Source organism: Macaca thibetana, chromosome 4, assembly GCF_024542745.1.
Source record: "Macaca thibetana thibetana isolate TM-01 chromosome 4, ASM2454274v1, whole genome shotgun sequence".
NCBI lineage: Eukaryota > Metazoa > Chordata > Mammalia > Primates > Cercopithecidae > Macaca > Macaca thibetana.
The window spans coordinates 105,953,897-105,977,085 of record NC_065581.1 but is presented as its reverse complement, the minus strand read 5'-3'; the positions used below and the strand labels follow the sequence as shown (position 1 = coordinate 105,977,085).

Genomic DNA, 23,189 nt, shown 5'->3' with positions numbered 1-23,189 from the left:
ACCTTTTCTGTACGAACGCTTCATTTTGCCTGTGCAGTTGTTTTCTTTGTGATAGATTTGAACCAGAACCAAGGCAGTGTCAAGATTTCCATTTTTTACCAATATTTAAGTATAAAAGATTCAAAGAGCCAGGCACAGTGGCTCACGCCTGTAATCCCAGCACTTTGGGAGGCTAAGGCAGGCAGATCACCTGAGGTCAGGAGTTCGAGACCAGCCTGACCAACATGGTGAAACCCTGTCTCTACTAAAAATACAAAAATTAGTCAGGCACGGTGGCGGGCACCTGTAATCCCAGCTACTCCGGAGGCTGAGGCAGGAGAATCGCTTGAACCTGGGAGGCAGAGGTTGCAGTGAACTGAGATTGCACCATTGCACTCCAGCCTGGGGAACAAAGCGAGACTCCTTGTCAAAAAAAAAAAAAAAAAATTCAAGGAGAAAGTATATCCATTAGTCCTTCAATCAGCTTAGTGTTGTAACACAAGTTACTTCACCCTAGCATGGTACAGACCATGAATCAGCCCAGGTTGCATCTTCAAAGAGTGTTTTCAGAGAGGTTTGCTTTCAATAAAGGAAGAGCATAACCCCATTTCCTAAAGTGACAAAGAGAAGTTTCTCTGATTATTTACTGTGGCCCTGGTTTTAAAATTTCCACTCATTTTCATTGGACCTGCTGGTGTGACCTGATACATGTGTGTTTCTCCTGTGCTTTTTCTTTTCCTTACCTGGTGACATTTCTGGCACCCCACACATTCTCAAATCTCGAATTTGCTAGAATGTCAGCTTGGTCTCATCTCTGTTCTCCGCTGACCACTCAGTGTTCTCTGATCCTCAGCTGCCCAGGTGTTGGCTTCTTATTTACACTCTTTGTCCCACCTTTTCTCAGCCCCTGTCACCGGAAGAACAGTTTGAGCAACAGACTGTCCATTTTACAATCGGGCCCCCGGAGACAAGCCTTGAGGCCCCTCCTCTCGCGACAGTCCCTCAAGTCCCTCCTGTTCCCAAACCAAGAACATTTCAGCCTGGGAAAGCCGCAGAGAGACCAAGCCATGGAAAGCCGGCATCAGACGAAGCCCCTCCTGTGGCAGGAGCCTCCGTGCCGCCACCTCTGGAGGCACCATCTCTTGTGCCCAAGGTCCCCCCGAGGAGGAAGAAGTCAGCCCCCGCAGCCTTCCACCTGCAGGTCCTGCAGAGCAACAGCCAGCTCCTCCAGGGCCTCACTTACAACAGCAGCGACAGCCCCTCTGGGCACCCGCCTGCTGTGGGCGCCATTCTTCCACAAGGGGACTTACTCAGCACTTCATCTGCTACAAGCCCCGACAGCGATGGCACCAAAGCGATGAAGCCAGAGGCAGCCCCTCTTCTTGGTGATTATCAGGACCCCTTCTGGAACCTTCTTCACCACCCTAAACTGTTGAATAACACTTGGCTTTCTAAGAGCTCAGACCCTTTGGACTCAGGGACCAGGAGCCCTGAAAGGGATCCCATAGACCCAGTGTCAGTTGGCGCTTCAGCTGTGAAGGCGGAGCTGCCACCAGATCATGAACACAAAACCTTGGGTCACTGGGTGACAATCAGTGACCAAGACAAGAGGACAGCACTGCAGGTGTTTGACCCACTGGCAAAAACATGACTGAGCAGCTTTGAAGGCTGCCCTCCTGTAGAATGCATACCTTCCTCCCTCTAGGGAGATACCTATTTAAAGGCACACTGGCCAAAACATTTGTGCATCTGTCACTCTTGTGTCGTTTACAAAAATCGTGTCTCTTATTCAGTAAGATGGTTAGTCAGCCACCAAAATATCTTTCACTCAAGACTTGTACATCTGAAGTTTCCTCTTCAAAGAGTGGGAACCTTCCTGTTAAATTTGGTGTATGGATTTTAAGAAAGGAATCTAGCAGATGAGGCCCAAGAAGTTCTCACCCATTGAGTTTTTAAATGGTTGTTCAGTTCATGTTGTACGTGGTGGGTATTTGTCTTTTGTTTTATTTGTATTTTACAGATTTGGTATAACATTTTGGGGAGCCACCTGATGTATAAAGTAAGGATTAGAGAAAGAGGTCATTGGGACCATTAATAGCTGTCCTGGCCCACTTAAACAAGGTTACAAAAAATCAGAGTCAACCTAATGACTAGACAGTACATTCCCATGAGCCTTCGTGTTTAACTGTGTACAATGCATTAACCTTGATGATGGGTGAATCCCGGGGGAGCTGGGGTCATACACCGCTTTGCCTTTAAAGCATATATCATTAACTTAACCTTATTTTAAACTAGCTGAAGCCTCCTGTGCCGTGTCTTAGACATTGCATCCCCTTTCAATTATTATAATCCTGAGCCGTGGTGTGCTACTGGAACCAATTTTTATCCACCATCTAGTCCTTATTAAATGAAACCTCACAGATCCTTTTTTCCACTTATATTCCATGCATACCACATAAAAGCACACAGTGTGAAAACTCGTGCTGACACGTGATACTGATTCTCATTGTTAGAATATGGAGAGTGTTTCAACCGCGTCTGTCCGGCTGGAGCTTCAGGATGGAAAGTGTTATGTGTCCCTGCCTATAAGAATCCCCAGGCCAGTGTTTCTGGGTTTGCTTGTCTATATGTTTATTAGGTTTATTTTTTGCCTATACATTTTTCCCACGTTTCCAACAGCACTTCTCACCTATTCAATAACTGAAAAAGACATTACCATAGTGCTTTACATTTTTAAAGTAATGTTACAAAGTCTAGAATCCATTTGGATCAGATACCGTGTTTTTGCTATTTAATAAGAAGTTCACTAGTGAAATCTTACTGTACTGCCTGTCGTATCTGGGAGCCTGGTACAGAGGCTTGTACAGCCGTGATCAAGTGTCATCCCTCACATGACTGGGGAATGTCTGTCCTAAACACTGACCGCTAGGATGGTAAGGATCATCTTGCCTGGGCTATGCCATGCTCTTGTTACCAATTAGACATCTGGAATTTCAGAATTAGTTTTCATTGTCACTATCAAGATATATTGCAGATTACTTAAATCTGGCCATCAAAACAAAAGTTACAACACATATCTCTCTTCATCTGAAAACTAATACCTGGAAAAGGATAACAGAAAAAGGAATCCGTGACCCACAGAGTTAGACAGATAAGATGCATAGTTAACCAATCATAAAAGGCGGTGTTTAAGTGATCAGGATTCCTTTAGTGGCAGTTACGTGCTTTATATGGCTTTTACCTCCATAATAAACACAAGAAATAAACAGAATGGTCCTTAACAGAGTCTGGGGGAGAGAGCAAGATGGGTTGCTTGGAGAAGCTGGTTTGCCAAGATACACATCGCTATTAACAGAGTCATAAATGAAATGAAATTGAAGAATTCATTCAAATGCTTTTTTCCCTATAACCTCTTTTCTCACCAAAAAGGAGGTAAATTTGAAAACAGATAAATGTAACAACCAGTCAAAGAAACAGGGGAAAAGTAAGCTCCTCCAAAGTTGCTTGCAGTGCTGGAAATAGATCTCGTTTTTAGGTTTTCTCCTTGTTCCAGATAGCACATAAATGGGACAGAGAATAAAATTTCTGCTAAAATAGGTGCTCATTTACTAAGTAGCTCTTCAGAGTCTGACCGTACGTAAAAACACACAGAATTGTGTTGACTTGGGGAGGTGAATCACAAAGAAGTTACAAGGAGTTTAAGAGTTAAATGTTATTTGATCATGACTGTCAAATTTAGTGAACAACATAGATTGGATTTGGAGTTGGTAGTAGGTATAGTTCTCATACCAGAATTCTCTTAAAAAAAAAAAAAAAAAGGACAATTGGAATTGCCTTATTTATTTTTAAAATCAATGCTTACTAGCTGGTAGGATTCCCAGGTCAGCGGCAGAGTTGATGAAATAATCTTGACAATGAGCAGCTGCCATCTTGGGGACTTCATTCTGTGGTTTTTTAAATATTTCATCTTTGATGCTACCATCCAGGGCTGCTTGTTGTGACCTTGTAGCTTATTTCGTTCCTGCTGTTCTCTAACGTGTGCAGTTCACGCAGACTGGTTTAGGTACTTCACAACTCACCATTGTTCTCTGACCCCAAGCCTAGTCCCTTTTACATCACCATCTTCTCAGATTTCTTGCCTATTCTTAAAATATGTTTTGGTTAATGATTGACTTAGGACATCAGCTCAAGCAATTCCTGTAACAGTTGAAAGTTGTTGAAGTTCAAGGCACATAATAAAATTCTCTCTGATGTGTGTGTAAGTATAAACAAAGTACTATATCAAAGCGTTTGCTTTATAATGAAGTCATTTCATCTGTAAGGAAAGCTGCAAAGACTATTGGGGGACTAGTGATTAATAAAATCCTGTAATATTTTTTGAAGTGAAAATTTGTACTGAAGTTGTACATAATACCTATTAAATGTTTTTGTCTTTTTTTTAATTGGGTTTATTTCTTTTCAGATATGAAGAGAACCTTAGAATATCTTTGGCTACCTTTCTGTTCTGGATCAAATGCAATTACTAGTTATTTAGTTATTCCTCTTGAGTTTGGGGTTTTTTTTTTTTTTTTTGAGACAGAGTCTCACTCTGTCTCCCATGCTGGAGTGCAGTGGTGCGATCTTGCTCACTGCAACCTCCACCTCCCGGGTTCAAGCAATTCTCCTGCCTCAGTCTCCCTAGTAGCTGGGCTTACAGGCATGTCCCACCATGCCTGGCTAATTTTTTGTATTTTTAGTAGAGACGGGGGTTTCACCATACTGGCCAAGCTGGTCTCAAACTCCTGACCTAGTGATCCGCCTGCCTCGGCCTCCCCAAGTGCTGGGATTACAGGCGTGAGCCACTGTGCCTGACCAGTTCATTTTTTTAAACCATCAAATTAAGTTCAAAAAACAGAAAAGGAATCATTTTGTTAAGAATTTATGACTTGAATGCTGCTAGCAGGGCTACTGCCATAACATATAATAATTTTATGCTACATTATCTACAAGACTTGAGAGATGCTAGAATTCATTTTCTGTTCGATTTTATAGCAAACTTACAAAAACTGAACTGCTAGCTTGAGTCCATTACAGCATAGAGGCAGGAGAAGTAAACACTCTTCAAGTTCTGTCTAGGTTTGCTCTGAGCTAATTAATACAAATGTTCTCTGATGATTTTCAGGAATAAGAATATAATCTCTAATAAATATGGCTAGTCCTTTCTGACCAGTAAGGAGGCATATGAATTCACTAAATCTGACAGAGAGTTGCAGAAACTTCCTTTCCAAGGGAGTGGGGGAGATAGGTTTAAAATGCACCCTCATCCAAGGCAAATTGTTTGCTTGTATCTCAGTGAGGTAATAAGAGTACAAATGAGGCTGGGCACGGTGGCGCATGCCTGTAATCTCAACATTTTGGGAGGCCGAGGCTGGTGGATCACCGGAGGCCGGGTGTTTGAGACCAGCCTAGCCAACATGGTGAAACCCTGTCTCTACAAAAATACGAAAATTAGCTGGGAGAGGTGGCGCACACCTGTAATCCCAGCTACTCAGGAGGCTGAGGCAAGAGAATCCCTTTGAACCCAGGAGGCAGAGGTTGCAGTGAGCTGAGATTGCGCCACTGCACTCCAGCCAGAGTGTGACTCTGTTTTGAATAAATAAATAAATGAGTATAAATGAGAGAGTAATTGTGAACAGAGGGTTAGGGAAGATTTGGGAGAAGAGTATTAAGAATTTTGGGCCAGGCGTGGTGGCTGACGCCTGTAATCACAGCACTTTGGGAGGCTGAGGCAGGCAGATCACGAGGTCAGGAGATCGAGACCATCCTGGCTAACATGGTGAAACCCCGTCTCTACTAAAAATACAAAAAATTAGCCAAGCATGGTGGCGGGCGCCTGTATTCCCAGCTACTCGGGAGGCTGAGGCAGGAGAATGGCATGAACCTGGGGGGCGCAGCTTGCAGTGAGCTGAGATCATGCGACTGCACTCCAGCCTGGGCGACAGAGCGAGACTCCGTCTCAAAAAGGAATCTTGAACTATTTTTAAAATATATTTTCAGAGGTGCTTTATGTTCACAGCAAAATTGCACAAAAAGTAGAGTTTCCATATCCTCCCTACCCCAACACATGCACAGCCTCCTCTACTACTGACATCCTCCCACCAGAGTGGTACCTTTGTTTCAGTCAGTTGACTACATTGATACATCATCCTCCCAAGTCCATAGTTTAGGGTTCACTTTTGGTGTTGCACATTCTATGGGCTTGGACAAGTGTATAATGACATGGATCCACCATTGCAGTATTATGCAAAGGAGTTTCAGTATCCTAAAAATCCTCTGGTTCCCACCTATTCATCCCTCCCTCCCTCTCAATCCCTGGCATCCACTTATCTTTTACTGTCTCCATGGTTTTGCCCTTTCCTGAGGTCATAGAGTTGGAATCACACAGTATGTAGTCTTTTCATGAGTGGATAGCTTTTTTTTTTAGTGCTGACTATAATCCATTGTCTGGATGTACCAGTTTATCCATTCTCCTACTGAAAGACATCTTAGTTGCCTCCAAGTTTTGGAAATTATGAATAAAGCTGCTATAAACATCTGTGTGCATGTTTTTGTGTGGACATAAGTTTTCTGTTCATTTGGGTAAATACGAAGGAATGTAATTGCTGGATCATATGGTAAAAATATGTCTGTAAGAAACTGCCAAGCTGTCTTCCAAAGTGGGAGTACCATTTTGCATTCCCTCCAGAAGTGAATGAGAGTTCCTGTTGCTCCACATCCTCACCAGCATCTGGTGCTGACAGTGTTTTGGGATTTTGGCCATTCTAACAGGTATGTAGTAGTGTCTTGTCTTAATTTGTGGTTTCTTAATGACATGATATTGAACATCTTGTATGTTTGCCATCTGTGCGTCTTCTTTGGTGAGGTATCTGTTCATATATTTGGTCTGGTTTTTAAATGGATAAAGTTCATTTTCTTACTGTTGAGTTTTAAGTGTTCTTCATACCTTTTGGATAATAGTCCTTTATCAGATACATCTTTTGTAAATATTTTCTCTGAGTCTGTGGCTTGCCTTTTCATTCTCTTGACATTGTCTTTTGCAGAGCAGAAAGGAGGATTAAGAATTTGAAAGGTAACAGAGTTGATTAAGAGGAAGGATGTTAGCCAATGGGAAAGATGATTTCAGAGGACTTTATAGTTTAGGATTTTATTCTGTGTATAATAGAAGTTTATTGTAGAAATATCTGAATAAATCTGTGTGGTAGAATGGTTAAAGTTATAGGCTTTGCCTGGGCTAATGGCAACTCTTCAAAGCATCTGGAATATAGTTTAGAAATGGTATGAAGTGAGCCCAACACTTTCTTCCTGAGGGATGTTTGTAGGAGGACCATTTGTTAAGTAATAAACCATTGCTCTTGCTTCCTGAATTAGGTTTCTCGAGGGGTTATTCAATTTTATTGACGTTTTCAAATAACAACTTTGGGATTTATATATCCTTTCTATTGTTTTCTTTTCTTCCTAGAGACAGGATCTCAGCCTGTCACACAGGCTGGAGTGCAGTGGCATGATCATAGCTCACTGTAGCCTTGACCTTCTGGGCTCAAGTGATCCTCCCACCTCAGGTCCTAAGTAGCTGAAACTATAGGGGCGTGCCACCATGCCTGGCTAGTTTCTTGTATTTTTTGTAGAGAGAGGGTTTTACCATGTTGCCCAGGCTGGTCTCGAACTCCTGGCCTCAAGCAATCCTCCCGCCTTGGCCTCCCAAAGTGCTGGGACTACAGGTGTGAGCCACCATCCCCAGCTCCTTCTGTATTGTGTTTAAAAATATTTGGCCAGTGCAGTGACTCACACCTGTAATCTTAGCATTTTGGCAGGCAGATCATTTGAGTTTAGGAGTTCAAGACCAGCCTGGCCAAATATGGGAAAAACCTATCTCTACTATAAATACAAAAATTAGCCAGGCATAGTGGTGCACACCTGTAATCACAGCTACTTGGGAGGCTGAGGCACAAAAATCGCTCGAACCCAGGAGGCAGAGGCTGCAGTGAGCCAAGATTGTGCCACTGCACTCCAGCCCGGGTGACAGAGGGAGACTGTCTAAAAATATTTTTTTTCTTTGTTTTTTTTAAACATCTTTCATTAATTTTAACATTAACTTGGATCTGTTTTGCACTTTGAATATTGTTCCTTTCCTAATCTTAATAGTAGAACTGGGTTTTTTATTTTTAGTCTTTCATAGTTCATAATAAAGATATTTAATTAAACGTTTTCCTTTGATTTTGGCTTTAACTGCACCCTACACATTTTGGATGAATTTCTCCTTGTCATTAATTGCTAGATTGTAATTTGTCATTATTTTCTCTTTGATCCATTGGTTATTTAGGAGACTGTATAATTTCCAAGTAAATTGTTTTTTTGTTTTGTTTTGTTTTGTTTTTGGGGGGTTTTGTTGGCATTTTAAGTTGCTTACCCCTAATTTTATTGGCCTGTGATCTGAGACTATGACCTAGAAGACCATCTACTTTTAAAAATGTATTAACGTTCGATGTGGCCATGTGCAGAATTGATTTGTGAAGTGGTTTCATCAATATAATTTTTTTTAAGCATAGGGTAAAGAATTGTGTGTGTGAGAGAGAGAGAGAGAGAGAAATTGATTTGCTGTCAACTACACTCTACCTGCTGGAACAGGTCTTTGTGCAAGGCAGATCTGTGGGGGATGGTGAAGGCTCTACTTCTAGTTCCAAAGTGATGCCCTCACCTTGCTCCTACCAAGATTCCTTAGATCTTGCTGAATAGATGTTTTGCAATTTGTCATAAGCCTTTTGGTCAATCTCTAGAGACATTGAATGATTGCTTCTGCTAATTCTGAGCAGTTTAATAGATGTCTTTCTGGGGGAGAGGTTTCCCTGAGCAGCTCATGCAGCTGTTCCAGAATGTAGACCCTTTGAGCTCTCTGTGTTCTGTGCCATTGACCTGCTAGTCTGTCTATCTGTGTGCCAATACAGCATTGTCTTATTTCATTTAAGTTTGATATCTAATAAGCATTCCCACCATATCCTTTTTCTTTAAGAGTATTTTGGCTATTTTTGAGACTTTGTATTTTTATATCTTTTTTTTTCTTCTTCTTTTTTTTTTTTTTGAGACAGAGCCTCACTCTGTCGCCTAGGCTGGAGTGCAGTGGCGCAATCTCAACTCACTGCAAGCACCGCCTCCCAGGTTCACACCATTCTCCTTCTTCAGCCTCCCGAGTAGCTGGGACTACAGGCGCCCCCCACCACCCCCGGCTAAATTTTTGTATTTTGAGTAGAGACGGGGTTCACCATGTTAGCCAGGATGGTCTTGATCTCCTGACTTCGTGATCTGCCCGCCTCGGCCGCCCAAAGTGCTGGGATTACAGGCGTGTGCCACCATGCCCAGCCTATATCAATTTTAAAATCAATTCAAGTTCCATTTTTTAAAAACCTGTTGGACTTTGGGAGGCCGAGACGGGTGGATCACGAGGTCAGGAGATTGAGACCATCCTAGCTAACACGGTGAAACCTCGTCTCTACCAAAAAATACAAAAACTAGCCGGGCGAGGTGGTGGGCGCCTGTAGTCCCAGCTACACGGGAGGCTGAGGCAGGAGAATGGCATAAACCCGGGAGGCGAAGCTTGCAGTGAGCTGAGATCCGGCCACTGCACTCCAGCCTGGGCGACAGAGCGAGACTCCGTCTCAAAAAAAAACAAAAACAAAAACAACAACAACAACAACAACAACAACAAAAACCTGTTGGAATTTTTGGGATTGCATGGAATAGAATAGACAGCTTTACAGTATTGAGTCTTCAGTCCAAGCACATCTCTTCATTTAAGGTTTTCCTTGATGTGTCTTAGTTTTTAACTTGTTATAAAAAGTTTCGGACATACATGAAATCAGAGGGAATAGTCTGGACCCTCGCGTATCTGTCACCTGGGATTTAACAGTAATAACACTTTGCTATATTTGCTTTATATATTTTTCCTTTGCTGAAATATTTTAAAGCAATTCTGCTATTATACTTGACTCCTCGGTACTTTCAACATGTCTCCAACATTTTCTTTCATAACCTTAATGTCATTATTATATCTAACAGACAATAATTCTTATTTTAAAATTCATTTGCTATTTTTTACTACTATACTTATAGACTTTTTATACTGAATGCATCAGCACCCTTGTCAAACTCTCAAAATTCTAACAATTTACTGTATTTTGATACACCTAGTATACTATCAATTATCAGATACACCATTTATGTACCATCATTCTTAAGAAGGCTTCCAACTAAATTATGACTCAGTATGTATTGCGAGATGCAGCCCAATTACAGAGATGTTAAAATATTATAAAATGTGTCTTGGAATTGATAAAACATGGCATCTGTGGATTCTTTTGGATTTTCTATGTAAATAATCATATCAGCAAACAATGAATTTTGTTTACTCCTTTCTCATCCTTGTATCTTTGTGTCTTTTTCTTACAGAGTTGGCTAGGATATTTAGTACGATGTTAAAAATGCTGCTGGTAGGCATTCTTGTGTTATTCCTGTTCTCAGAGGAAAGATGTTAATATTTTTACCACTAAGTATGGTGTTTATTGTTGTTTTTTTCTTTAAATGTCCTTTATTGAGAAAATTCTCTTCCTGGCTTGCTAAGTTTATCTTTTGCATGAATAGTGGTTGAATTTTATCAGATATTTTGTGTGTATTGCAATGATTATGATTTTTCCTTTTGTTTAATATGGTGAATTACATTGATCAATTTTTCAGTGCTAAGCAAACCTTGCATGCATCGTGTAACTCCAACTTGGGCAGATTATTTTATCCTCTTAAATATTGCTGACTTTAATTTGTCGATATTTTTGCTTGGGATTTTTGCAGCTACATCCGTAAGTGAGAACGGCTTGTAACTCTCCCTTTTTTATACTGTCCTTGAATGGTTTTGATATCAGTTTTGTTAACCTCATAAAATGAGCTGGGGACTACACTCTTTTCTATTAACTGGGAAAACTTGATAATATTGGAACAATTTCCTCCTTAAACTTTCAGTAGCACTCACCAGTCTAGTTCTGTCTAGGTTTGTTCTAAGCTAATTAAAATATAGGTCATAAATGTTCTCTGATGATTTTCAGCAATAAGATTATACTGATAATCTCGAAGTAATAAATATGGCTAGTCCTTCCTGACCAGTAAGGAATAGTACATTGAATTCACTTGGGCCTATAGTTTGTGAGATTTTAAAACCACTTATTCTATTCCTTTTATAGGAATAGGACTATAAAAGCAGCACACCAACATGGCACATGTATACAAATGTAAGAAACCTGCACGTCGTGCACATGTACCCTAGAACTTAAAGTATAAAAAAAAAAAAAAAGAATAATAGTTCCCATCTTGCTCATTCCTGTTCACATAGAAAAGATGTCCATGATACAGTAATTAAGTTAATAAATAAGTTTCAGAACTGTGAGATAAAAAAGTTTTCTACTTCATGGGCAACTTGGGTAAGCTGTATTTTCCTTGGAGTTTTCTATTAAAAATTTAATAATATTGGCCTGAAAGTATTTCTTAATATCCTCTTATCTTTTAATGTGTGCACAGTAATGGTATTTCCTCTTCGTTCCTGATATCGGCAATTTGTACCTCTTTTCACTTGATTGGTCTAACGGTTTGTCAACTATTAGTCTTTTCAAATAGTCAGCTTCTAGTTTTGCTGAGGTTCTATTTTGTTTTTTTCTATTTCATTAATTTATGTTCTTTTAAAATTCTTCCATCTATTTTCCTTGGTTTTATTTCACTGTTCATTTTTCTAACTTCTTGAGATGCTTAGCTCATTTGACCATATGAGCTAATATGGTCAAATGTGAAAAGAATATATATTCTCTATTCCTTGGATACAGTATAGGGCTCTAAATATTCCAGCAGGTCAAGAGAGGTGTGTTAAAAATCTCCTGTGGCATCTGTTTCTTTTTGTAGTTTTCTCCATTTTTATAGTATATAATTTTTATGTCATGTACTCACATTCATACACAATTAAAATTTACCATTTTCCTAGTGAATTTAATCTTTTTTGTTTGGTTTTTCTGAGACAGAGTCTCACTCTGTTGTCTAGGCTGGAGTGCAGTGTGGCTCAATCTTGGCTCACTGCAATCTCCGTCTCCCAGGTTCAAGTGATTCTCCTGCCTCAGCCTCCCAAGTAGCTGAGATCACAAGCACACGCCACCAGGACTGGCTGATTTTTGTATTTTTATTTATTTTGAGGTGGAATCTAACTTTGTCGCCCAGGCTGGAGTGCAGTGGCATGATCTCAGCTCACTGCAACCTCCACCTCCCATGTTCAAGCAATTCTCCTGCCTCAGCCTCCCAAGTAGCTGGGATTACAGGGGCCCACCACCATGCCTGTAATTTTAGTAGAATTTTTGTATTTTCAGTAAAATTTTTGTATTTCTAGTAGAGATGGGGTTTCGCCATGTTAGTCAGACTGGTCTCAAACTCCCGACCTCAAGTGATCCGCCGGCCTCGGCCTCCCAAAGTGCTGGGATTACAGGCTTGAGCCACCACACCCAGCCTGAATTTAATCTTTTATCACCATGAAGTAACCCTCTTTTTCTCTAATAATTATTCTTGCCCTGAAGTGTTCTGATAGCTACACCAGGTTTCTTTTGGTGTCTGTGTGACGTCTTTTTCCATCTTTTTTATTTTGAGCCTTTCTGTAGCCAATGTGTCAAGATGGGTCTCATAAACATACAGTAGGGTGTTATTTCTTACCCAGTCTGACATACTCTCTTTTAACTTGGGCATTTAGTTCATTTACATTTAATGCAATCATTACTATATTTGGGTTTTAATTTGCCATGCCATTTTGTGCTTTCTCTTAGTACCATCTGTTCCTTATTTCTTTTCCCCTCGGTTTGTGCCTTAAGATTTTTATTTATTCCCCTTTTTCTCCTCTCCTAGTTTGGAATTTATTATACACTATTTTTTGTCTATTATTGGTTATCTTAGAAACAAGACATATCATTAAATTCTCAAAGTCTAGTGATAGTCATTATTGTTTTACCTTTCTCATGAATAATGCAACAACCTTGGAGCATTTTAACTCCATTTATTCACCCCCAACTTACACGCTATAGTTGCTGTGCATTTTAATTTTACATATTTTAACACCTACTTGATACATTGTTTTATGAAATTTTTATTTAATTTTTCCTAGTAGTTACCTCTTTTTTCACTCTGCATTCTTTCTTGAATTCCAGTGCCTCTGGCTGGATCATTTGCCTTCTGCCTTCCATTAATGAAGGTCTGCTGGCAGTAAACTCTTTTGCTTTATATAAAATGTCTATTTCACCTTAATATTTTAGGTGTTTATGATTTTTACTGGATGTATAATTCTAGATTGGAAGTGGTTTTCTTTTAGCACATTGACAATATCTTTCCAATGTCTTCCGGCTTCCATTGACTGATGACTTCTCAACAGCAGCAATTTTAACTGTTGTTCTTTACACTTTTTTCTCTAACTACTTTTAAGTTCTTCCTCTTGTCTTGGCTTTTCTGCAGTGTCCCTATTCTCTGTATAGATGCATATTTATTTTTATAACCTCTGTTTCGGATTAACTTCTTCAGTCTGTGGATAAGTGTCTTTCATCAGTTCTGGAAACTTCTCAAACATTATCTCTTCAAATACTGCCTCTAAGACATTCTCTCTCTCCTTCCGCTACTCTAACCTTATGGCAGACTTTCTTATCTTTTTACTTGTCTATGTCCTTAGTCTCTCTTCCATATTTTCTACCTTTAGTTGCTCTGTACTATGTTCTGAATACTTTCTCTTTCTGACCTCTCTTCCAGTTCACAAACTTTCTTCAGGTGTAATCTAATTTCAACTAGTTTCCTTGTCTAGAATCTATTTCTATTCTAAGTCAAATCTACTTCAGACTTTCTAAAACCTAAGTCATTATATAAGCCTGTGTATGAAGATATTTCAACCTTGTGTTTTAAAAAAACATGCTAAGCATAGTTGTTTAATCATCTGTGTCTAATAGTTCCAGTATCTCAAGTTTTGTTTATTTATTTATTTGGCACAGGGATCTGTTCTGCTGCTGTTCTCATTCATGGTATCTTATTTCCTTGTATGCCTGGTTATCTTTATTCACTGATAAGGCATTTGAAAAACTATTTGTAGGAATAATTTAAAGGCTGGGGTGAATATATCCTCCTAGTTTGCTTTGGTCAGATGCCTGGAGACACTCCCAGTCTGGAATCCTCTTAACTCAAGTGGTGGGCTTGGGATTCCTTGAATCACCCAAGAGTCACGAGCACAGTATATTTCCTTCTAGGTCATCCTTACTTTGTGTATATAGCCCTCTGCAGTCCCAGCTTAATGTGTTTGGGACTATCCGACTCCCTTGGCAAGCCCTGGTCTTTAACTTCTGTCCCTCTTACCTTGGGAATTTGCCAAAACCATAGCTCCATTTCTTGGTTGCTGCTTTTGGCTCTGCAAATGACTTCAAAGTGGGACCTTGTACAAAGAGACCCAACTAAAGAAGTTAAGTGGGCTCAGAAATACAGATCCCTGCTCTATGTCCCAAGCCATATGCTGGAAGAAGAAAGGCCTTTTAAAAATTATCTGCTGAGCTGTGATTGCACCACTGCACTCCAGCCTGGGTGACAGAGACCTTGTCTCAAATAAATAAACAAATATTATCTGCCCACAGGGGACTTTCTTTTTTTGTAACTGTCTGCGTACTGAGGTTGCCAAATATGTGAGTGGCACCCTTGCCTCAAGCCAATGTAGTTCTGCTTGCTGGTCTCCTCTTCAGTTTGTTGCCTTTTCCTGCACCTTTTTGTTTTGTTTTGTTTTTTGAGGTGAAGTCTTGCTCTGTCACCCATGCTGCATGATCTCAGCTCACTGCAACCTCCACCTCCCGAGTTCAAGGGATTCTCCTGCCTCAGCCTCCCAAGTAGCTGGGATTACAAGAACCCGCCACCACGCCTGGCTGATTTTTGTATTTTTAGTAGAGACGGGGTTTCACCATGTTGGCCAGGCTGGTCTTGAACTTTTGACCACAGGTGATCCACTCTCCTCGGCCTCCCAAAGTGCTGGAACTACAGGCGTAAGCCACCACGCCCAGCCTCTTGGACTCTATTTCTATAGATAAAATAATGGGCCAGGCACAGTGGCTCGCGCCTGTAACCCCAGCACTTTGGGAGGCCAATGTGGGCAGATCACCTGAGGTCAGGAGCTCAAGACCAGCCTGGCCAACATGGTGAAACCCTGTCTCTACTAAAAATACAAAAATCAGCAGGGCATGGTAGCACACACCTATGATCCCAGCTACTCGGGAGGCTGAGGCAGAAGAACTGCTTGAACCCGGGAGGCAGAGGTTGCAGTGAGCCAAGATTGTGTACTCCAGCCTGGGCAACAGAGCAAGACTCTGTCTCATAATAATAATGATGATGATAATATTTTGGCCAATAAATCATTATTTTCTTTGTAGCTCTTTGATCAATTAAAAACATTTTGTCGGCCGGGAGTGGTGGCTCACGCCTGTAATCCCAGCACTTTGGGAGGCTGAGGCGGGCGGATCACGAGGTCAGGGGATCGAGACTATCCTGGCTAACACGGTGAAAGCCCGTCTCTACTAAAAATACAAAAAAAAATTAACCGGGCATGGTGGCGGGTGCCTGTAGTCCCAGCTAATTGGGAGGCTGAGGCAGGAGAATGTTGTGAACCCAGGAGGCGGAGCTTGCAGTCAGCCGAGATGGCGCCACTGCACTTCAGCCCGGGCAACAGAACGAGACTCCATCTCAAAAAGAAAAAAAAAATTTCCTCTAGATTCTTTAATTGTCCTCACTGGGAGATTAGATCCAAATGATCTATCCTGCTATTACTGAAAGCAGAAGCCTGTTATTATTATTTTTTTGTTTTTTTGAGACGGAGTCTCACTCTGTCGCCCAGGCTGGAAGTGCAGTAGCCGGATCTCGGCTCACTGCAAGCTCTGCCTCCCGGGTTCATGCCATTCTCCTGCCTCAGCCTCCCGAGTAGCTGGGACTACAGGCGCCCGCCACCTCGCCCAGCTAGTTTTTTGTATTTTTTAGTAGAGACGGGGTTTCCCCGTGTTAGCCAGGATGGTCTCGATCTCCTGACCTCGTGATCCGCCCGTCTCGGCCTCCCAAAGTGCTGGGATTACAGCCTCGAGCCACCGCGCCCGGCCTATTATTTTTTAAGATATCTTTTTCACTAATATTCCAGTTTATGTTGCAATAACTTGATCAATAAGCACAGTGGCTATTATTTGGATTTTGACTTTTATAGAGCTTTCTTTTTAGAATAAATTGTGTATCAAAGTAACAAATGCTCAGCTGGGCACAGTGGCTCACGCCTACAATCCCAGCACTTTGGGAAACTGTGGCAGGTGGCTCACTTGAGGTCAGGAGTTCCAAACCAGCCTGGCCAACATAGTGAAATCCCCCATCTCTACTAAAAATACAAAAATTAGCCGGGTGTGGGTGGCAGGCACCTTTAATCCCAGCTACTTGGAAGGCTGAAGCAGGAGCATTGCTTGTACCCGGGAGGTGGAGGCTGCAGCAAGCCGAGATCATGCCATTGCACTCCAGCTTGCGTAGGAGTGAGACTCTGTCTCAAAAAAAAAAAAGTAATAAATACTCATAAAATTAAGCATTAAAGTATTAAGTTAAAAGTTCACCCAAAATCTATCCAAAAGTAATCATAAACATTATTTTAGAAATCTATGTGTATTATATATTATAGTGTCTGGGATTTTACTATACATATACACAGACATTTCTAGAATATAGATATAAAACGTGTTTATTAAATGTAGATTATTAAATATATTAAATATATATTCTAGAATACATATGTATTTAATGTTTAATATTTACTAGATGACATAGAATGCTATGTCATATAGTAAATTAATATTAATGACATAGTATGATGGCATACTATATGTCATTATCTAATAAACTTAATTTACTTTAAGCTAAGGTAAAACTAGAAGTGCACAGTATTCCCCAAGTTCTTGCAGGTTTGAGCATGCCGGTCCATTACCTTTGTACCCATTTCAAGGGCAACTTAGCTGGGCACACAATTCTTTCTCTCCAACATTACTGTTTTCTAACATAAGTGTTTTTGTTTTTAGGGTTTTTGTTTGCATTTTAAAGTGTGCTATTTTCATTCTTTTTTTTTTGAATGTCTGGATTTAATTAAGAAGCAAATTTGTCAGGAAAGGCACATAGGTCCCTATTCCTTGAGGTGATGTTCACAATGCCTGTCTATTGCCTTTACAATTGAATAACTTACCTATTATCTTCTAATTATTTTATTTTGCTTCTGCATCTATTGTGGTTCCATATCCATCCAGCCACCTCTCTATTAATAGAATTTTCATCCATTTCTTTTTCTTTGAGACAGAGTCTCGCTCTGTCGCCTAGGCTTGGAGTACAGTAGCGCAATCTCAGCTCACTGCAACCTCTGCCTCCTGGGTTCAAGCGATTCCTCTGCCTCAGCCTCCCAAGTAGCTGGGATTACAGGTACGCACCACACCTAATTTTTTTTTTTTTTTTTTTTTTTTTCCAGTAGAGATGGGGTTTCACCATGTTGGTCAGGATGGTCTCAATCTCCTGACCTCATGATCTGCCCACCTTGGCCTCCCAAAGTGCTGGGACTACAGGCATGAGCCACCATGCCCAGCCCCATGTCTGTTCTTTAATGTGCTGTTTCTACTTCTGTAATTGTGCTGATTTGATTTTCAAGTGGTTTCCACCTGTTCCTTCATCACTTTTTTGTTGTTGTTCAGGGATTATATTTCCTTTTGGAATTGCACCTTCAGCCATCATTTTATACAGATGTTCCTTATGATGGGGCTGCATCCCCATAAACCCATTGTAAGTCAACAATGCATTTAACACTCTGATAGGCCAGACACGGTGGCTCACGCCTGTAATCCCAGCACTTAGGGAGGCCAAGGTAGGTGGATCACAAGGTCAGGAGATGGAGACCATCCTGGCTAACTCGGTGAAACCCCGTCTCGGCCGGGCGCGGTGGCTCAAGCCTGTAATCCCAGCACTTTGGGAGGCCGAGGCGGGTGGATAACGAGGTCAGGAGATCGAGACCATCCTGGCTAACATGGTGAAACCCCGTCTCTACTAAAAATACAAAAAACTAGCCGGGCGTGGTGGCGGGCGCCTGTAGTCCCAGCTACTCGGAGGCTGAGGCGGGAGAATGGCGTGAACCCGGGAGGCGGAGCTTGCAGTGAGCCGATATCGCGCCACTGCACTCCAGCCTGGGCGACACAGCGAGACTCCGTCTCAAAAAAAAAAAAAAAAAAGAAACCCCGTCTCTACTAAAAATACAAAAAAATTAGCTGGGCGTGGTGGTGGGTGCCTGTAGTCCTAGCTACTCGGGAGGCTGAGGCAGGAGAATGCCATGAACCTGGGAGGCAGAGTTTGCAGTGAGCGGAGATCACGCCACTGCACTCCAGCCTGGGCGACAGAGGGAGATGATGTCTCAAAAAAAAAAAAAAAAACACACTCTGATAAACCCATTGTGAACTGAAAAAATTGTAAGTTGACCCATCATTAAGCCAGCGACCATCTGTACTTATTTTGCTTTACTGTGTTGTTTATGTGCTATGCCATTTCTTTTAATCTTGCTTATGTATAATTTTACCCAGACCCCTACCTGCCTGATAAATGGAAGGTGGACCCTCCATTTCACAGACGGAATAAAAAGAAAAGGTGAGTGGCTCTCCTGGAAAACTACTCTAATTTAGTTAGGAATATACTGGACATCTCTTCCACATCTTATTTTTAAAGCACAGCTGTATTCGTCGTTCTATTAAAAATTTAAGAAACAGGGTTTCCATTCCATTACTCTGAATTAACGAACAGTTGTTTCAAATGTTGTTTATCTGCCATGGCTCACAGAAAGCAGAACAAGAAAATGTGCTAAACAGGGCCAGGTGTAGTGGCTCACGCCTGTAATTGCAGCATTATGGGAGGCCGAGGCAGGTGGATCACAAGGTCTAGAGATCGAGACCATCCTGGCCAACATGGTGAAACCCCGTTTCTACTAAAATACAAAAATTAGCTGGGTGTGGTGGCGTGTGGCTGTAGTCCCAGCTACTCGGGAGGCTGAGGCAGGAGAATCGCTTGAACCTGGGAGGTGGAGGTTGCAGTGAGCCGAGATCACGCCACTGTGCTCCAGCCTAGGCAACAGAGCAAGACTCCATCTCAAAAAAAAAAAAAAAAAAGAAAATGTATTAAACATATCTACCCCTTCTTCCCATGTTACCACATTAGATAGTACATTTGTTGTTAGCAACTATCATATTTGCTATATCTACATACAGCAATAAATAAGTGGGTTTTGCTAGATTGTTGTATATGAAACAATCAGATGCTGATAGGGTTTATTGATGAGCCATTTACCTTCAGATACTGTACTCGTTTTAGCTTTGACTATCTCATTCTACAAAAGTCTACCATCTTCAAAATTTAAGCATAGACTTACCATTTGACCAGCAATTCCACCGAAGAAAATCAAAAACATCTATCCACACAAAAATTTGTACACAAATGATCATGGTAGCATTATTTATCACAGACAAAAAATGAACAAAACCTAGATGTCCATCAGCTGATTGGATAAACATGGCATATCACACAATGAAGTAATTTTGGCCATAAAAAGGAAGTACTGATACATGCTATATCATGAATGAACCTTGAAAACATGCTAATGGAAGGCAGAGAGGGCCACATATTGTACAATTCCATTTACATAAAATCCCCAAATCCATAGAAACAGAAAAGAGATTAGTGTTTACCGCAGACTGGGGAAAGCAGAGGTGGGAACTGACTGCTTATGGGCATGGGGTTCTTTTGGGGATGATGAAATATCCTGAAATTAGAGAGCAATGATGGTGCACAACTCAGCGAACTATATACTAAAAACCAATGAACTGAGGCTGGGAACAGTGGCTCTGGCCTATAATCACAGCACTTTGAGAGGCCAAGGCAGGAGGGTGGCTTGAGACCAGGAGTTTGAGACCTGGGCAACACAGTGAGACCCTGTCGCTATAAAAAAGTTTTTTGTTTTTTTTTTTTAATTAGCCGGGTACGGTGGCATGCACCTGTAGTCCTAGCTGCTTGGGAGGCTGAAGCAAAAGGATCTCTTGAGCCCAGGAGTTTGAGGTTACAGTGAGCCATGATCATGCCACTGCACTCCAGCTTGGGCAACAGAGTGAGACCCTGTCTCTAAATAACAACAAAAAAGAATTGTAAAATTTAATAGGGTGAATCTTATGGTATGTAAATTAACTCAATAATGCTTTACTCTAAAGAAAAAAACACGATTTCCTACTTCTTGCATGCTATAGAGGTCAATTAATACCACTTCCAAATGAGCAGGGAAGACAGGTTTACTTTATTTAGTTAAAGAGAATCTGAGAATCTTGATACTTAGAACTGCTAATTCATTTAATGGCTTAGAATAGTTTTATTTCATACTGTGATCAATAATGGATTAGCTACTTTATCCTTATCTAGGACCAATTCCAAGCACAGGCAACTACAGTCTGGAAAGAATTATTATAAGCTAGAATTTTTCTAAAAAAGAAAAAGATTTGTTCTCAGCAATATGAAAATAGATACAAGGAACTGACCCAGACAAGACAATAGGTCTAACGAAGTTAACACCAGTAATAATGTGTCAGATAAAAGGTAGAACTGAAAGCTAAAAACTCAAACTTTAAAAAACTGACACATTTTTAAAATGTAGAGCAAATCAATACCTAGAAGTACAAGAGTCTTTAATGTTCTAGTTCATTCTTCTCTCTATTTTAGGTACTCTCTTAATGGCATTTTTATGGTGAGCTGAGTTAATGGTAGCTCTCCCCTCAGAACCTGCTGTGCCCCTCCTGCATGCGCCGGGAAAGTCACAGATGGGAAAGGGCACTGCTCACAGCAGTCACCAGGCCCAACACCGCAAACCATAAAGCAGCACACAGGGACTTCTTTACGCCAAAGGAGCCCAATCCAGCCTTTCCTTCTGTGCCTGCCACTGCCGGGTTGATACTTGACAGCGCTCGAAGGGAGAACAATGTTCTGTAGTCTGCAACACACTCCAGACCATGTTGACGCTATGATCACTATGTTTACATGATTGGTTAGAGCTTAAAAGGAGAAACAGAACACCAAGTTTCTTGCACTGAATTCACATATGAAAATTGGAAGAGGACAACTGTTAGTTTTCAAGGTCTTTGGCTAAAGTTTCACGGATGAATTGTAAAGTACGCTGGTACAAAAAAGCATCCTTTTTCTTTGGTTTACAAATGTTCAAATGGTTAACATCCACAGGAATTAGATCTCCAATGCCTAAATCTGAAGAAAACAAAAAAGTCAATAAACCTAAGTAAAAATATAAGCTTTCCCCTTGACAATACTGAAAGGGGCCAGATAGATAGTTCCAGATATTGCTTTGGTTATGACAAGGGACTCTTAAAGGAACCTGAAGTTTGATTGTAGCTAAACTACATTTGAGGAAACATGCAGGAATGGATTCTCAGTCAATATAACCATAATTTTATGCTTTCCGTAAATTTTTCATATGTGTTCTGGCCTACTTCCTTATCTGAAATAAGCAAGCAGAGACTGAGCACTAGCATCTTCAAAACCTTCTTACACCTGTAGGTTATTACTTACTTCAGAGTTTCTGTTATAAACTTTCTAGTAAGCTTCTTTGTCCTGATGAAATGAATGGGAATGTTTCACATGGGATCCATTCTATACCTAAACCGCAATGATCACTTTCAGGGTAAAAATGATTTAGTGCTTGAGATATTTCAGTCTAGCAAAGTCCCCCTACGTGGAAGTGATAAGAGGTACTAGTGAGGCCACCTAGGTGAGGAATGCAGGTGGTAGTTATAAAGGAAGAAGAGCCTCTTGGTGACAGAATTAGGACAAGGCTATGCCACTCCAAGCAGCTGGTCCATGATATTAACTTTCCATTTGGGCCAAGCATAGTGGCCCAAACCAGTAATCCCAGCACTTTGGAAGGCCAAAGCAGGAGGACTGCCTGAGGTCAGGAATTTGAGATCAGCCTGGGCAACACAGCAAGACCCCATCTATACAAAAATTTAAAAATTAGACAGGTGTGGTGGTGTGCGCCTGTGGTCCCAGCTACTCAGGAGGCTGAAGTGGGAGGATCGCTTGAGCCCAGGAGTTCGAGGCTGCAATGAGGTATCATCGTACCACTGAACTCCAGGCTGGATGACAAAGTGAGACCCTGTCTCTTAAAAACAAAAACAAAAAACTTGGCTGTTGCTTCAAGCTTCCAAAGTCCTTTTTAAAAACATCTGGCAGCTGTTTTTTGGAACTCTTCAAGTTCTTCAACTACTAAACAGTAACTCCTTACCCTACAGCATATTACTTTAAGGTAAAATTTTTCAGTTCTACTACAAAGTATGACATTTTTCATTTTATTTAGATAGCATATAATGAAGTTAGGACAAAACTCATTATGTAGACAAAAGAACCATCTGGCAAGCACTCCAGATGCATGCTGTCCCTAGCTTAAAGGACCCACAGTGTGGCTGGCCACCACCAGAACAGCACCTAAGCCAGCCTCAGAGGCGGTAAGAAAGGGGTTCCCAGAGATAACGGGCAAGCTTAAGACGTGGCCAGGTGAGGCAAAAGCAATTCAGGTGGTGAAATGTATGGGATATCTACTATGTACAGAGTAATAGAGGAGTCTATGAAAACAGTTAAGATCTGGGCTCCTCCCTCAAAGAATCTATAATACATTATATGACAGTAGAGAGCTGGCATTGGCCATTTCCCTCAACCCCAGGATCATGAAGAGATTGTATTTCAACACTAGTTTTTCCCATTGGAATATTTCTGGAGCTTTACTATTCCCCATGGATCTTCTATTTATGAAAACTTCCACACTTTTAGTTGATTTTCTTAAGGGTTCTGCATGTAAATATAAGTCTATTAAATAAATGCCCCTTTCAATCTAGCTAATAGAAGAGCTTTGTTTCTTTCTTTACTGAAATAGAGTTCACTGTTGATGCCTAACTTAGAGTTAGCCAATTAACCCTTCTCATCTAATCAGTTACATAAAGGGCAGGGAGAGGTAATGCCCGGGTTATATGTTTACAGATAAATTTTAATCTATTGCTGAAAAGAAT

The 23,189-nt window shown here is 40.9% G+C and overlaps 2 protein-coding genes across 5 annotated transcripts in view; one reads left to right on the top strand and one right to left on the bottom strand.

The window, feature by feature from the left end:
• The window catches only part of SYNJ2 (synaptojanin 2), a 117,852-nt gene extending 113,434 nt beyond the window's left edge, over positions 1-4,418 (top strand). For 2 of the 3 annotated variants that reach the window (XM_050786692.1, XM_050786693.1), the window contains one exon: positions 884-4,418. In XM_050786692.1, coding sequence (XP_050642649.1) covers positions 884-1,630 — 747 coding nt within the window. In that variant the 3' untranslated portion in view covers positions 1,631-4,418. The remainder of the gene's footprint in view (positions 1-883) is intronic. The other variant, XM_050786695.1, reaches the window with a different exon arrangement.
• Positions 4,419-19,394: 14,976 nt separating this feature from the next.
• Positions 19,395-23,189, bottom strand: part of SERAC1 (serine active site containing 1) — a 59,848-nt gene continuing 56,053 nt past the window's right edge. For both annotated transcript variants that reach the window (XM_050786715.1, XM_050786716.1), the window contains one exon: positions 19,395-21,378. In XM_050786715.1, the coding sequence (XP_050642672.1) occupies positions 21,242-21,378 (137 nt within the window). In that variant the 3' untranslated portion in view covers positions 19,395-21,241. The remainder of the gene's footprint in view (positions 21,379-23,189) is intronic.